The following is a 16912-nucleotide window of genomic DNA, read 5'->3' on the forward strand; positions in this document are numbered from 1 at the left end:
AGCCATCGCTTGGTCTGCCTGTGGTTAGATTCGAGAAATTTTCACTAGAACACGCTTAGTGGCAACTGATCCGTATGAAGTAGTTGTGTTAGTTCATTGATGTTCTTTAATATCTATATGAGTAAGTTAATTAGATTTAGACAAAACTAAAACAGAAGTGTTATTGCTGACAATACTTTATTGTTACTTCTGAAAGCTTGAACTTTCTCAGAGATACTTGTATTTGTTAAGTGATAGATGGTATAGAATTTCAGGACTGGCGAAAGAGGAAAGAATGCTTTAAGGTTGTGTTGCTGCTAACCCAAATAATATATAACATTTTACCTTATTTATTATCTTTCTAAGCACGTAGTTTTGGTGTATCCAAATAATAATAATTTTTACAAAAAATTTTTACATTTACCTTATTTATTATTTTTCTAAGCATGTAGTTTAGGTGTATCCATAAAAAATGATTACACCTGTAAGCTAAAAGATCGAAATCTTAAAAAAGTTGTCTGCTTGTTGTTTGTTTGTTTGTTTACATTCACTCCGAATGAAATGAAGGTTAGAATTCTACCAAGAAAATTTTTCCTTGAATTATTGTACGCAGGCTGAAGGCACATAACTCAAGATCGTTTAGGCTAAAACAAATTACGCTTCTCTTGCACTTTCTACTTTGCATTTTCTCTCTTCTGAAATTTAGGCTTGATCGTTTAGCTTGTTGTTATTCATGTTTCGGACGATTTCGTGGCATGCATCAGGGGTGTTTACCATTTGGTGAAATAAACCGATTGTAATGACCGTTGAATAGTGGTAGGTGTTGAGCAGCAAACCGACCAAAAGAGACGGCGCTTACCATTCATAATTTAATTTCCGATTATTGTTTTCCCTCGATGGCTCGTTACTGGAAATGGGAAAAATGGACAAATGTTACAGAATTTTCCTATGGTTCTTACCGACCGAGAGAAAAGGACTACCGTCAAAACGTAAGTCCACAATTTCCGAATGGATTTTCGGGAATATATTACTGTCCAATTTGCTTTCCAACAGAAACTTCCGGGATTTTTAATTTGGTTAACCCTTTCGGCACTAAATTACTAGGGCTTCTTTCCTATTAAATTAATAGACCCCCTATGTATGATATACCATTTAAAAGCTTTTGACCTGTGTATTCCAAAATCACATCAACAATTACGGAAAAAGTGATAGCTTTGACAAAAGATGTTTGAAAAAAACGAAAAAGTCAAAATTTTCTATTTATTAGTATACACTAACTATACCTTAATTTACAGCTCTCAGTGAAGGACAAACAAATACATTAGAGACCATACAATACTGAAGAAAAAAGTTGCAAAACTTCAAGTGGTGGTAAACCATATCATGTCTATGACATGGTGGGGGCACAATTTACACTTTCAACGAGTAATTCTTTACAAGACCATTTTGGTGTAAAAATTTCATCAAAATCGGCCAGATTTGAACCAAACAGTGACGTTGCAAGCACATAAGTGCTCTGCCGTGGCGAAATGGTAAGCACCCCAAGGACTTAGATCTTCGCACGCAAGACTCCTCAAGGGCTACACGTGCAGAAAGGTGCACGTGTTCGGACGATTCCGTGGCCAGGAGCCAAATTCGACATGTAGCTACATGTTGGCCGGTGTGGTTGTTTGTGCCTCTTTCTCGTTAGTGATCATGAATTTCGTCAAAACATTTGCAAAGTAGCCTGGGGTTCACTCCAGGACCTTCACATTGTGGATTCATACTGCCAATACACAAATCTCTTGATGAACAATGCTAAGGACAGACTCAGAACTCTGACGTTTCCGCTTAGTGCCTAATATGCTTTAAGCTCGTGTCTCCCAGGGCTTTATGGCGAAAATTGTCGTAAAAATAGAATCCACTTTACTGCAGCTAGAATTGCTAAACGATTTACCTGTGATATGTAGATTACCTAGCATATTGTAATTCCCGATTTGCCTTTTGAAAATGAACTTAAGTGACAGGTGATTCAAAAATTTGTGGAATTAATAAACCACGATAAAAGTGATCTGCTAAACCTGACAGCAGTCACGAATAAGACTAAGAGTACATCAAATATAAACCTACGTGTTTTAGGTAACTTTGGAGGCTAAGCTCTCCAAGTTTTAAGATTTTAAGCAATGAAGACTGATCAAGGCCGATCGCAGTGTAAATGTTTGTTTTATTTCAGGAATACAGTGTAAATGTTAATTGGGGTTCGACTGTGTTTTTGACTTCTATACGGTGCGAATGGGTATATGTTCTTTAATGAATGAAACATAGTAATTATTACACTGTACTGGCTTAGTGTTTAATTATAGTACGAGTTGTCTGCAAAGGAAGGTACGATAGAAATAAGACTATTTGATGTAAAAAATAAGAAAAAAAAAAACATCAAAAATGTGAATTAAATGGGGCTTCACCATAATCTTTTTTGTCCTTTAATTTTTTCTTGTCAGTTTTCTCGCTTGTTCCGATTGCCATCATCCGTTATACACGCAAAACCGTCTTGCACAAGATGACATATTTACTTTAAATAACGCATTTTAATAAAATACGCTTAGTTCTGCAGCTTTTAAAATGAATGAGAAAATCTTGATTCATATTCAGCTGGCGCTGTCCACCGCTAAAAGAGTTAAGTGACAAAAGGAATTCGCGCTGTTTGCACTATGGTGTTCTTAAAGCAATTGAGCCCTCTCACTACGGACTTTTTATTACGCTGATGAAACTCAATCAAATTGTATTTACTTTTCTATCGTGATCTATGCGGTAAACTTGATTGACTCCCGACTGTTTCGAGTTCATCTATGTTTACTTCTGATAAATGTTTTCAGTACAATACGGACAACAGTCGAGAAAAATCAATAAAAAAAACATGTCAGTTATTGATTTTCCTCTTTTCAAAACATTAATTCTTGAAATGACCAAGTCATTCAAATTCAAATTTAAATTAAAGTTATTTCTTCTGAAAAGTAAACAATTTTTTGTCGTCCTTCGTTCGACCACTAATCTTAGAGATTTTCCGTCACCTTTTGAGTTAAACAATAGTACGACATCAATTAATATTTCTCTAACTTAATATCTCTGCAGTGGAAACGGAAAACTTATCATGCAAAGCAGCTGTTGTGAAAATATTGTCTTTTCTGATGACGTTTATTTTCAACCAAAAGTTCATTTGCGCTGTTTGTCTGTCAGAGCTTTTCGTTTAGTCGTTCTACAAGCAAAGTGCATTTCGGAAAACAAAGTTCAATTGCAATTTTCACTCCTTGATCGAGGTACAACTTGTGCAAATGGCAAGGACCATCCAGGTAGGGGGTTCCCATGTTGTGTGAAATTTTTGTGTTCCTCAATTCACCTTAAATTACAGTAAGATAGCACAATTTTTACCGCAAATGCGAAGAGTTTTCTTTTAACAATTGCACTAAACAATGCCACGAACAACGAAAAGTTAGCAATGTGTAATATGTACAAGGGCTAGCGAAATTCCCGTCGTGTCTTTTTTGAGTGCGACGGAACTGGGTTGGTACGGTTTTTGCGAAAAAACAATTGCAGGTTTTGTTTCATTATCTTTCATTGTATTTTCGGATTCAGTCGACTCTTGACTTAAATCCATTTATTTTGATTAACGGATAAGGCAGTGCATGGAAACGGAATCTAAGGAAAATTTGCGATGATACTTTTTAGATATAAATTATCAGAAAGTGTATATGGATGAAATATCGTTAACTGTTATACTCGGTAGAAAGTAAAAGGAAAAGAAAAAAAGAAGAAAACAATGAAAAGATAATTAAGTTGAGGCATCATTGTGCATTCACTGTGCTGTATGCATCGAAAGTTCTGGAAAGAAAAAAACTTCACGCTAATATGACAGGTCTTTTGACTGTGCATAGCCAAATAAAAATATAGCTTCTCGTTAAATCGTGCCATAAATTAAATCCAGGTAGTTTGTGTCAACAGATAAGCATAAAAGTTAACCCCCCAAAAAACTAAAATTGCCTGTAACATTTAAAACAGCCTTAAGCGACCAAAATTCTTCATAATTTATGGGCAATAAAGCAATCTTCAATCACCTAAGATTGCTTTTAACGACTTGAAACAACCAAAACAACCGGTCATGCACCAGGTATATATATTCATCTTTGATATAACTGAAAGTTGCTCGTTCATGGTTGGAGTATACGGATGTTTAGACTACAGGCAGCATGCACCTGATGGAAGGACAAGGGACATGCACGCGATAGCAGCTAAAAAAATGTTACGGTTTTGAAAGACTAGTGTACATTTAGCGACGGAGTCGAAGTCGGGTCGGAGTCGTAAGAGCGCTTACGACCTACTGAAAATCGTATATCGGAGTCGTAAGAGAAGTCATAAGCTCAACCAAAGCGGCGTCGGAAGAATCAAAACGCTTCCGACGTTTTCATTTTCTTCCGACTCAGCTTATTTTGTCGGAGTCGCAAGAAGAAGCGAAAGAGCAAACCAATCACAATGCTAGTTCTCACGCCCTTCGAGTGCTTCCTTTCTGCTTGCGACTCCAACAATCTAGTTTTCACTTGATCATAAGCGACGGAGTTGTAAGCAGAATCTGAAACTCTGCTTACGACTCCGTTGGTTGGAGATTCACTAGATCGTTACGCTCTGCGCTTCTGATTTCCGGGGAGGGGGAGGGACCCCATATGGTCAACGGGGAGGCTCCGCCCGAGGGCCAAGGCCAGGAAAAAGGGTAGGGAACGAGAGGAAATAAGGGATGGATCTGTCACTAGGAAAGAGGGCAAAAACGACAGACGCATGACTGAACTATTAAGCGCACGAAAATGACAAGAAACGTCCTGAAGTCCACGCCACGAGGAATGAAAGGGGAAACTGAAAATGGAAAAAGGGTAAGGGGGAACGGGGGGAGCCCCCTGGAAAATGTTTGTGTACCCCCCCCCCCCCCCGGGTTCTGATTACGACTCCAACCACGACTTCGTCGGTAGTGAGTCAGAACCTGCCTTCAAAGATCCACTCATCCACCACGCCTCGAAAATCGAACTTTATTAAATACTTCAATAGCTGTTATTTCAGTTCTCGGCGGTTTGACATACAAAAGAGGCAAAACAGCTATTCTGCATTGTGTTTACCCAATCTCCTTGTTCGCTTATTGCAGGCTGAACTGCAATAACAACCATAGCTTCTGGTAATTTTCAAAGCACTGGCACTTTATATGACAGAAAAATAAAATTAATTATTGTTAACACAAAAATAAACTTGATTAATTACTTGTACTTATTTATTACTTTCCAGCGATGCTTATTCACATCATAATTTCAAATTCAATAAATAAAGGTGTTCCTTAGTTGCGCATCTTTGCTGCGCAGAATTTTACGCGCAATTATTGCGCTCATAACATAAACAATTTGGCGGCCTTTTTCTATTCCGCTTGGCCTGCGAGAGAGATAAATTCGTCGTGTTTTTTTCGTAACCATTAACGCTGACCTATCAGTTTTTCCCTCCGCTTACTTCAAGTGTAGCGATCACTCTCTTTAATGTAGACCAATGATGGTGTAGAACTGTTGTATGCGTGGAAGTTCTTCAACGCCATTGATCTGGCCCCAGTTGTTCAAAGGGTGGATAACGCTATCCACCCGATAAATCACTATCCAGTGGACAGCGAGGTAGCTATAGGTTTTATGTGACAGATATCCACTGGATAGCGATTTATCCGGTGGATAGCACTATCCACCCTTTGAACAACTGGGCCCTGTTTGCGAAAAATTCATAATCCATTGGTCAATTTTTACAAGTGCACGTGGGCCGGTTCAAGCAGCCGCACCGTAATTACTGACATTCATTTAATACCATTTGCTTGTTTGTTTTCTAGGGTCAAATAAACTGTTCTAATCATCTGAGCAATTCATCGTGGAATTTTAACAATACCATTTCCAACAAGTCAGTAATGCATGCGGAGTCTTCGTTACCGCAGACACACATATCTGTGTTTATATGCTTGGGATTGCTTGGTGCTGCAATCGTGTTTGCAAACTCCGTTGTCATTTTCCTGTACAGAAGAAAGGAATTTTTGAAAACAAAAACAAACCTTTGTCTAGCCTGTTTGGCAGTGTCGGATATGCTAGCAGGGGCTATTGCCGTTCCCATGGTAATATCGTGCAATTTGGCAGAGGTAGATATCGCTATAACAATATGTACCGCTATGGACTTGTCTTCAAGATTTATATCCATATCAACCGTGCTGCACCTGCTTTTGGTAACTATGGAGAGATATTTTATGATAATTCATGCCATGCATTATCCGTACATCGTTACAAGACTTCGGCTGAAAACTGTGCTTGTGTTTATCTGGTGTTTCTCGCTGGGAACCTCGCTCATTCAGCTCGTCTGGATTCCTGTGGATGGCCCTAGCACAGCTGACGTCCTCGAAAAAGACACAATATACAGCTTGACGGTGTTTTTTGGAATTGTTGTGCCAAGCTTACTTCTTATGGGTGCTGCTTTATCTTCTATATTCCGAGTTCTTAGAAGGCAAATCCAGAATATAAAGAGAGGAAACAGTTACAAAACGAGGGCTTACCAAAGCAGACGGATACCTTTAGAGGGCAAGGCAGTGATTGTGTTTGGCTCAATGATATTAACTTTTATAGCCTGCTGGTTTTCATATTTTCTTGACGGGCTGATGCAGGATTTGGACCTTAAAGCCCCTTATCTACCGGACTGGGCCCGTGTTGTGCTCATGTTTTTCCGATTTGGCTCGTCGGTATTGAATCCGATACTTTACACTTTCTTCAAGGAGGATTTTAAAAGAGCTGCACTGGTGTCGTTTGTAGGGTCACGAAGATCGTCTCGTTTCACCACTTACGATGTATCACCAGTCTGAGTTGCCAGTCTAAAGTTGGAAATAATACGGATTGTAATTAAATCTCAACCAGCCCGACGATAGTTAAAGGGACACTGTCACCGGTTTCACTTCAAAAACTCAAAAGCCTTAAGACATGGAAACTACGAATAGTGGTTCAATTTTGTTAAAAATTACCATGCAAGTGTACTAAAGTGATAAACAAGTGATATTATTGTGATGCCATCAGGAACTTTAGATCTCAACTTTAAAAAGTCAGTCTGATTTTTTCAAGTTTTGTCCTTGTGAACTGGAAAAATACCTGAAAATTATTATGGTTCCCTTCTTCCTTCAACAACAATTTACTTTATATCTTCATCTTGATGTACTAGGTGCATTTATGACGAGAAGACCTATTCGCCAATTTGAGTACTTTTTACCGAAAAGCACTAAAATCCCCGAAAGAGTGTCCCTTTAAGTAATTGGAAGGAGGCGATTTCGGGGGTAAGAGAGATCGAGAGCTCCAATACGACTGGTACGGGGGACATCGCTGCGGGGAGTGGGATGGTCGCCAATGCTTCAGTCCTCTGACATCATCAATTCACGAAAAGACAGAATACGCGTCAACCAGGAAGCTATATATACGAACATGGTCAGCGGCAGGCTTGCCGTTGCCAAAGTAACTGGGCCCGTGCAATGGGAAATAAGGGTGTTTTTGGCGCGGGCCCCGGTTAGCATACTTCTTAATGTATATATACGCTAATTATTAAGTTGTATTCCTTAGTTATCCGTTTCTCCTCATTTGAAAACCAGGGGACTCCTCAAAATTAGCGTTAACGTACGACTCGGAATGTTTGAAGAAAATGTCAGTGCTGAAATTAAAATATATTTAAAACATTTAATGTTACTTTTCAAATTGTTCGCCCTCTTCATTGGAATTGTATATTCTCTTAAAGCCCTATATATTTAGCTCTTCGTATTTAGCCACACTGCCTTTAAGACTGCCATTTTGGAGATTTCGTGGATTTTAATAAAGCAAGAGGCCGCTCGTAACCTACACTCGCGCCGGTCTAAATATTAGTGATTATAAGCTATTTGTCTGTATCTTAATATTTTCTGTTTCTTTTTCCATGTACATGTACAAAACAGTTTTTTTTTTTTTTTTTTTTTTTTTTTTTTTTTTTTTTTTTTTTTTATACATGTACAACCTAGTCAAAGCATTAAAAAAATTGCGACTACTCATGCAGCTCGTTTAGTTTATTTCTACTCTGAGTAGCTTATATTTCCTATTTTAATAGATTAATTAATTTTTATGCTGTAAAATATTCTATCATTTTTTTTTCTGTAAAATAAAATGGTTCCTATTGTTGTTGATTTCTTACAAGGTCTACAGCTCCCTACCACCTCCCCCACAGACCTGTACTGTCGTTTGGACAATAATAATAATGTTTCGATTGCAAAACGACACAGAATCTAATGCAAATTTCTCGTAATACATGCGGGCATCGTAATCTGTTACTTTAGGGTCTTTTAAGTGTTTTGTGATGCACTTCTTCTTTCCTGGACGTGTGCCTTTGCCGTGATAGAATGCCAAAGATAGAAGGGTCCAAAGCATTGCAAACTTTACCCGTATCACATTTAAAAGAAAGCTACACGTGTTGCTTTCTGCACGTGTCAACAGGGTCTTTAACGGGTCTTTTTTTTTTTCCTTGATCGTTTTGCGGGTTCATCTAACATAAGTCAACATAATGATGGATGAAATGTTTGTACGTTCACTTAGCTGGGGCTTTTAAAACACTATAAAACACCTTTTCAATATCACTGAAATCATTTCATCCTGGAGGTTTTTTCGGTGTTGTCAAGACTTATACATAGCCTGAAGAAGAAACCGAATTTGACAGACACGACAAAGATAATGACGCCGCATGCATTATACAATCAAAGATTGCCAAAACTGATTATAATCAGAAGGATGTGCAGTTTTACTTAATGTCATTATTTCATGCGCGTTTATTTTATGGTAATTTCTTTACTCTCCTGCGTGTGCATCAGGTTAACCACCATTCTGTTTTTAGAGAGTGGATACTCAAGTGTTTATTCACATTGATTCACATGCTTGACCACGTGCTGGGGAACACGTGACTGAGATGCCGAGAAAATAACGGCATAGCCGTCACGAGAAAACGCTCTTATTTTCATCATTTGAACTTGTCGAATTATTTATCGCTGCAAAATGGACGATTATGAGCCGAGAAGAGAAGGAGATAGATAATCTACGCCTGAACGTAGATGCACAACGACAAACTGAACATCAATCACAATATATATTATTGAATATTGTTTGGTAAGAAACATATTTTATAGCTAAAGCTGGCTCTATTTTGGACATTATTCTACTGAGGAAGGGATAAGCTCGAAACGTTTAGAATGAGCCTAAATATTTTGGCACTTTTTATTTAACTTTTGTTTTGCTTTTAACTACTAAGTCTTCATTTTTCAGTTCAAACTGCGGATATCTATTTTAGATAGCCGTTTGACGGCGCAAGATTACGATCCTAGGTGACATGTTCTTGGCATCAGTATTTGAGGTAGTTCAATTAATACATGACAAATCGAACTAGATCAAAACGTTTAAGGATTTTACAGTGGCTAGAAAGAAAATCGGCAATTTACCCAAATCTAACTGAGCTCAACTGCGTTTTTCAGTGCAGGCAGCTATTTAGCCACGCATTTGCTAGCCCCGTATGTATACAATAATATAAGCAATGCAATTTTTAGAAAAGCAGCGTACTGTTCTGTAGGTGTGTTGCTCATATTGTAACTCTAATTGTTATGTGAAGTTGATTATGTAATTATAAGTGCGTCAAACCCTGTAATTGTTATGTTATTCCAAAAAATGTGTACAAGTTGTTAAGCAGATTTCGCCATAATTAATAAAAGTTTTATTCACTTGGGAACTCTTTACATATGTTGCAGGTACAACTACGCGTACATTTTCATAATCACTGCTTTCAAAATCTTAATCCAAGAATATATGAGGACATTTCTAAGTCTTATCTCTTCCAAAATCACTCGTCTGTGTTTGATCACTCCAGCAAACAGTTAGTATTGGTTTTCTTTGACCAATACGATTGATACAGCCACAACAACTTGAGATAAAGTGAAATTTAAAACAATTCAAGTAAACCCAAAACTAAGAGTTCTCATTTACTGAGATTCCTTTGCTAATGTTTCTATTGGTTAATCTACTTTGGGTTTTTATCACGGGGACGTCTTAGCGACACCCACATTCCTCAACAATCATCTCCTTAAAAGTGTGCATCACGAACATTCCACGGCGTGCAAGGTAATAAGTGAAAGACATCGGCCGCAGTTTGGTCGGGACACAGCATGCCTCGCCATCCGTTTTATTGCCGTTTCTCTCCTTTAAGACGGCCATAAGCAAAGAGTGCGGAGTGACGAACTTGTTCTTCTGTGATAGGGAGCACTGGCCTTTGCACTGATAGGCGTTGAAACTCTCAGGGCCGATGACCTTGGTGGACAAGCTAAGATCTGCTGTGTGGACGATCATGTCCATCTTTCGGCAGGCATCAACTTCGTCTTCGGTCTTTGCTGGAAGAACGTCAGCGCGGCCATAGGAAGCTAAATAAAATGAGGAAGAGAACGGATGATCATTAACTTTGTGAACTTCTGATTGCCTTAATTATTTATTAAATGGCTCCTGACAGAGCCTTGGGAACTAACAAAGATGGATGACAGAGAAAATTGATTCTATTCCTTTTTGTAAATTCATGTAAAACGTGGTTGCACGATCTACAGATGCGATGTAAGGCACGCCCATTAAAACTCCTAAAGAAAATTCCTTTCGCATAGGAACTTTTCACGCATTGCATCAACAACAAAGAAAACGGGCTCTTTCTAGTTCTTTATTCTCACCTTTTCGGATCACAGATGTACTCGCCAAGTACAACTGCGAGGCGAAAATCAAGAAAACCAGCTGCGGCATCGTCATGGTGTTAACGGCAAGCTTTTGATAGCGTCAAGTTGATCCTTCGAATGCCTCCACGAAAGTGACCCAAAGATGGTTGCGGCTGTCACTATATACTAAGCACGCCTCCGCGTGTTGCCTAAACCAATAGCACTCACACATTTGATGTTTGTGTTATTCTAGAAGCTTTATAATTTTGAATAGAAAAGGAAGCTCTATCACTGCGTTAACGATACTTCCATAATTTCTTAATAATGTGTATGGCTTTGAAGAAGGCCTTGACCCCAAAAGGGAGTATTGTTATTAAAACAAGTTAAATCTTCTAAAACTGTTTACCTTATAGTGAAAAGTGTGGAATGTCAATATACTGTATATTGACAAAAACGTGTTTATTTATAGTGTTTGTTATGTTTTCAGAAATAATGAGGTGAATCGAAAAATGTGTGTCGGTCAGTTCTTGATGAATAGTGCAATGTCGTCAGTGTAATATTTTCCACTAACCACACTGCTACAGTAAACAATCTTCGTGCCCCGCGGACTTGTAACTTTGTCTTGTTTGTTTCCGGCTCGATCAAAAAAGATAAACAGGAGTGGTTGATTGGAACTTTCAAGCTTTATCAAAAGAGAGTCGACTGGAGCCGAGGTTTAAGAGTTACACGACACTTCTTTTATACCCTTTCATTCCATCGACTATTAGTCAACGAGCTACGCGAAAGTCAATTGACATTGTTCATATTATCTGAGTACAAATTCTCGTGGACTGGGTTCAAGGTCTGAAAAGTTCTGCGTGCACTTCCGCGGAAATCGATCGAGCCTTTCATAATAGTAAACAAAATAATCCCAGCAATGTGTAAACAGATTTTGTAGTGTCTTCGTACTTCCTAAATTTAATAACAATATCATGACATCTACGGGTTGCGGGAACTGCATGGTCTTTTATCGCGGGTTTTAAAACATCTGTACTTCCTACAGACTGAGGCAATTTCCATTGTTGTCCATTGTTCATATTATCTGTGTACAAATTCTCGTGGACTGGGTTCAATGTCTGAAAAGTTCTGCGTGCACTTCCGCGGTAATCGAGCCATGCATTCAAAATAGTTAACAAAATAATCCCAGCAATGTGCAAACAGATTTTATAGTGTTTTCGTACTTCCTAAATTTAATAACAATATCATGACGTCTCCGGGTTGCTGGAATTGCATGGTCTTTTATCGCGGGTTTTAAAACATTTGTACTTCCTACAGGGCCGAAGCCAGAACAAAATCATGACTGAGGCAATTTCCATTGTTAAATTGTCTATCTAGATAGTGACTCTGCCCCTTCAAAAGAAAATAACAAAAAACGGAAAAAACGATTGAGGCAAGTGACTCGGTTTGCCTCAAAGCGGCTACGGCCCTGCCCTAGACAGAAAAAAAAAAACAATATATGGAAATAACTTTTCATTTTGCATGTTAATCCCTCAAAAAAGCTGTATGAAGCTTAGGATTTCTTTCACGAAGTTGAAAGTGCGTAGACGATATAGTAACTTCGCGTTGGCCTATGCAAGAGTGTTTTACTTATCAAAATAACCCTCGCCGAAATTGTTATCGGGGGATGCATAGTTAACGTACGTTCCTGTTTCCCTTAGACAAGAGAATGCTGGCACGGTTAAGTAAACAACTTTTCTCTTTTCGAAAGAATGTAAATAACTGATTAAACGGAAATTTTTACTGATCAGATAAAGGCTGGTTGTTTCTGGGCATAAGTACAACCATAAGCATTAGGACATAAGAAGAAAGCACACTCACTCAGTCATAATTTGTTTTCCTGGTTTATAGGGTGAAATTTAAATTTTATCCAATCTTATGTTGTTTTCCCCTGGTGATATTCGAATAGCTAAACGTGCATGTGCTTTGATGCTCAGCATTTATATATTCGCACGTGTAAGGGTCATCACGTGTAATAATCAGTTATTTTTAAGCTGGTGTCAAGTGGCCATAAGCACAAGTATTATCGCATAAAAACGCACGTTTTGTCGGTCTTAAATTACTTTGCTGGTTTTGGGATCTAAATTCGAATTGTTTTCCACTGTACGTTGATATGACAAAGACTTGAACTCCGTTCCACACGTGTCAATAGCTACACGTGTCAATATTGTTTAAAACTGCTCACTTTTCCCACACGTGCCAAGATCTTCACGTGCGATAATCAATTATTCTAAAGCTGGTCGCACAACTTTTTTATGTTTCAGGCATATAAAATTATTTCATTTAATCTTGTGATTATTTCACAAGATTAAGCATATTAAAGGGTAGGGATATCGGTCATTTAGGTATTTAAAAGGGCCTACAATTAAAATATTTCAAACAGACGCACCTTATGACTGTATCATTTAAATTTATTAAACGCTACATAAAAATGGCATCAAGACTTCCTGTTTTAGGCATATGTCATGTCTTTTCGGTGTATGAAATTGGTACCTTTTAGCTTTTTTCAAGAAAAGGTACACGGAAGGGGTGCATTTTCTGTCAAAATGGTACATAAAAGGGTAAATAAATACAAGAGGTTGGACCTCGGGGCAAAGCCTCCCATTAGAAAAGCTTTTTGAGCCGTCCCCCGGAAGCGGGCGACCCTCGTTGCCGGCGCTTCGCACCGTTTGCGTGTTTCAGGAAGCCTGCTCGCAGGCTACTAGGAATTGGCTTAAGCATAAGCCCAAGGAGAACGAACAATGCTGTATTCTTGAGCGCGCTGATGTTAGACATGTATTTCTTGTGGACGGCATAAAAAAACTGTGTTCGTTCTTCTTATTCGCTTATGCAATTCTTGTGTTTGTACTTGCAATCATTGGTCATTTTCAGTTGTTAGTAGACGTAAATCAATCAGTTTCATAGTTTCCCCCTCTTTATTTTGATAGGAAAAAGCGCCGTTATAAACACGTGTTTAGTAATGACTACACGTGACGATGCTAATTAATAATTATTTATCCGCGCACGTGTCAGGGTCTTCACATGTAAAAAATTCTCAATAATCTCCCTAACACTCCACGATTTGATGCTGGTTTATGGGGCATAATTTGACACGTAACTTCAAATATCTTTGTCCTTAAGGCCCGGTTTAACTTTTATTTGTGTACACTTGTTTTTCCCTTGTTGGAATAAGAATAGGATAGAAACACCGTTCAACACATGTTAATAGATAACTACACGTGCTGATGTTGTTCACTCTCAGTTATCCACATGTGCCAGCTTCTTCACGTGCAGTAATCTGTCTAACTGTGTAACATTACACGATTTGTTACTGGTTTATACGACCTTTTTACCAGGCCGTTACCAGACCTTTGCCATAGACGAGGCAAGATCTTGCTAGTAAGTTCTGGAGCATACCCTACAGAAAATTTTGAAATCTAGAAGCTACGAATCTCTTTCAGAAACATTTTTCATGAGGCCGTAATCCGGACCCCCCCCCCCCCCCCCCCCAAATCTCCCCCCCCCCCCCCCCCCCCCCCCCCCCCCCCCCCCCCCCCCCTTTCCCCCCCCCCCCCCCCCCCTACGGTATTTCTTGAGAAAAATCAATCTTGTTCGACTGGGGATTATTTTCCCAACAAAACATATTTTGTTTCGGTTTTGGGTAAAAATTTAGACGAGGCAAGTGGCTCGTCTTGCCTCTTGCTAGTTACGGCCCTGTTTTATGGTGATTATTCTTCCAGCTATTTTCGTAATAGAACAGCTTTTCCCATAGAGTGTAGTCAAATTATTTTGTCTAAAGGGCTTCTGGGGAGCACCAAACCAAGTCCCGGGTATTCAGTTTTGACTTGACAGCCTTCTTCCTTCTAGAAAAGCCGCAAAGTATTGGGTTTATTTGTTTTCAAAGGTAGAGATAAAAAAAATGTTTGTTTCCGCCAAAAGCGCGTGCATTGAATTGATTAGGTCAGTGCAACATTGAGTTACAGGAAGAATTCATTTCCAGTTTGGTAAACTGTAGTCCTTTTAATCTTTGAAAAATTCACAATTCTACACTACGGTGGAATAAGAACAATAAAACAGTTCAAAAAATTGCTATTATTACCCTTATCCGACCCGGCTTAATTGGAGGGTCGTAATGGGGTGGGAGGGGGGGGGGGGGATTGCTTTGACGGTTAAATTTTTACCGATTTTGACGGTTGACGGTTATTAAAAGAAAATTTCTTTCATGATTTCAAATTCATCATAAATTTTGTGTTTTGTTATATTAACCTTTGTGTTAAGGATTTTGTTTTTGTTCGTTCAGTAATGAAACCAAGTGACATTTTAACATTCTTCTCCAAGAATTCATATAACTATCTTTATCAATGCAGTTAATTATTAATTAATTAATGAATAATGAATATTAACATTTTGACACCGGAAATACTTTCAGATTAAAGCATGAAAACTGATTTACCAGTTAAAATAATTCTCTGAAAGCCAAAAGTTTGAAGTGAATAGCTAAAATCATGAGATTTGAAAGTTTGAAACGTTTTAGGTAAAAATTTTTTTGGGTTGGTATTTTTTTTTTTTTTGGTGGGGGGGACTTTGGGCGACTTAAGGCGACTTTTAGGCGATTTTAGCTTATTTTGCCAAAATTACGGGCGATTTGGGCGATTTAACGCGATTTTGGGCGACTTTGGGCGATTTTGAGCGACTTTAGGCAATTTTGGTTATAAAATTGCCTAAAGGTGACCGACCTAAGTACAGTTGTGGTATACATGTACATGGGAATTATCATGGTACACCATAAAGAAATATCTATACTAGCGACTTTGGGCGACTTTAGGCGATTTGGGGCGATTTTGGGTCCCAGAGTAGGCCTCAACTCATTCGAAAGAGACAGAAGCTGATAAAAATCGCCGATAAGAGCAAAGATGGTTGGCAGATTGTCGCTGAATACGAGTCTGACGAGCTTACATCAGGATCAAAGAAGAAAAGCGCCTTAAAAAAAGCCAGGGAGTGGCTGGTCGCAAACGTCGTTGAGAGCAGGCGAGCAACGATCGCGGGAAAAAAACAGAGTTTTGGTGCTTGTGCTGACAATCAGCTTTTTCCCGTTAAGACCTTATTTATCCAATGCCTCGTTTACTTTGTGATTTCTCTTAATTTGGACTCGCTTGCGAATCCAACCGTATTTCTTGTCTGCCTGATCGTTTACGGGAATTTAAGGTAAAATAATTTACGTTCGGTTGAGCGAAGCGAATTAGAACGTAACAAGCAAAAAAATATAATGCCGACAACAGGTTAGCTGCTGGTACATGTCTCATCCAAGAGTTATATCAATACCCTGCATTGAGGGTGGGGGCCAGAGAGACAAAAAAATAACAAACTCACTCTAATAGCTGTGTAGACATGGAAATCACTGTTGATATCTGCCAGTCAGCAAAGGAAAATATGCCCATCATGCATCTCTGCTCCCCTTTGTTCAAACCAAAATCGCCAAAAACCATCTGGTCAGAAAAGTACGCCTGCAAGGAGAACTTTGCACCATCTTTTGTCGTTGCCTCTACCCAGACTCCTAGAAGTCAAATACGCTACACTGGCCTTATTCCAGGCTGAACCTAGATTAAGTTACCGATTGCGGAGTACGATTGAACACCGTGATTGGTAAAAACGAATTTCACTAAAAAAATCATCTAATTTTCCAATTCTCTCTTTTTTAGCAACAGCCTCGAGGAGAATGCCGGAAATGATATTTCTGGCCCTCTTGAAATTGATACAAAACCTTTTATTTGTTTATCTTAATTTAATAAAATATTGTGTCATAAACAAGATTCAGCATCGTGACTTGAATTAATTTAAAGAAAACTCGGAAACACAAGGGAAATTGAGATATGGCACTAAGTGATCTACTTATAAGGAGATCAAAACAGTGAAACTAAAACTCGCTGTAATCGCGTTGAAACGGCCCCTAAACGCAAGTAACAAGACAGAACAGGAGACGTTAGTCATTTTTATTATTCTTTTCCATTTTTCGAACTTACATTTCCATACAAACTCCTATGTTAAGGATGTTACGCAATGCCATTTAATGTTCACGGCTCTCAAGGAGCTCAGGCTACCTGTAGCGGCCCGTAGAAATTGAAAGTTGACGCCATGATTGAAAATGTCTAATAA

At 38.6% G+C, this 16912-nt stretch overlaps 2 protein-coding genes across 2 annotated transcripts; one reads left to right on the forward strand and one right to left on the reverse strand.

Annotated features, from left to right (window-relative positions):
• The first annotated feature begins 3214 nt into the window (after positions 1 to 3214).
• Positions 3215 to 7953, forward strand: LOC144638908 (histamine H2 receptor-like). Its single transcript, XM_078498194.1, has 2 exons — positions 3215 to 3308; positions 5858 to 7953. Exons 1-2 carry the CDS (start codon positions 3291 to 3293, stop codon positions 6866 to 6868), a joined length of 1029 nt encoding a protein of 342 aa, XP_078354320.1. The 5' UTR covers positions 3215 to 3290; the 3' UTR covers positions 6869 to 7953.
• Positions 7954 to 9628: 1675 nt separating this feature from the next.
• LOC144639202 (nodal homolog) lies at positions 9629 to 10938 on the reverse strand. Its single transcript, XM_078498478.1, has 2 exons — positions 10763 to 10938; positions 9629 to 10468 (listed from the first exon to the last, which is right to left on the reverse strand). The coding sequence occupies exons 1-2, from the start codon at positions 10836 to 10838 to the stop codon at positions 10101 to 10103; spliced, it is 444 nt and encodes a 147-aa protein (XP_078354604.1). The 5' UTR covers positions 10839 to 10938; the 3' UTR covers positions 9629 to 10100.
• Between the last annotated feature and the right edge of the window lie 5974 nt (positions 10939 to 16912).

This window comes from Oculina patagonica, chromosome 14 (assembly GCF_052425735.1).
Source record: "Oculina patagonica isolate OP01 chromosome 14, crgOcupat, whole genome shotgun sequence".
Taxonomy (NCBI): Eukaryota; Metazoa; Cnidaria; class Anthozoa; order Scleractinia; family Oculinidae; genus Oculina; species Oculina patagonica.

What these genes read in the sequence shown, in the direction of transcription:
- LOC144639202 (XM_078498478.1), bottom strand. Translation starts at nt 10,838, where the DNA reads ATGACGATGCCGCAGCTGGTTTTCTTGATTTTCGCCTCGCAGTTGTAC. An exon ending in TACATCTGTGATCCGAAAAG is followed by an intron (nt 10,469 to 10,762) that starts GTGAGAATAAAG and finishes CATTTTATTTAG; the next exon opens with CTTCCTATGGCCGCGCTGAC.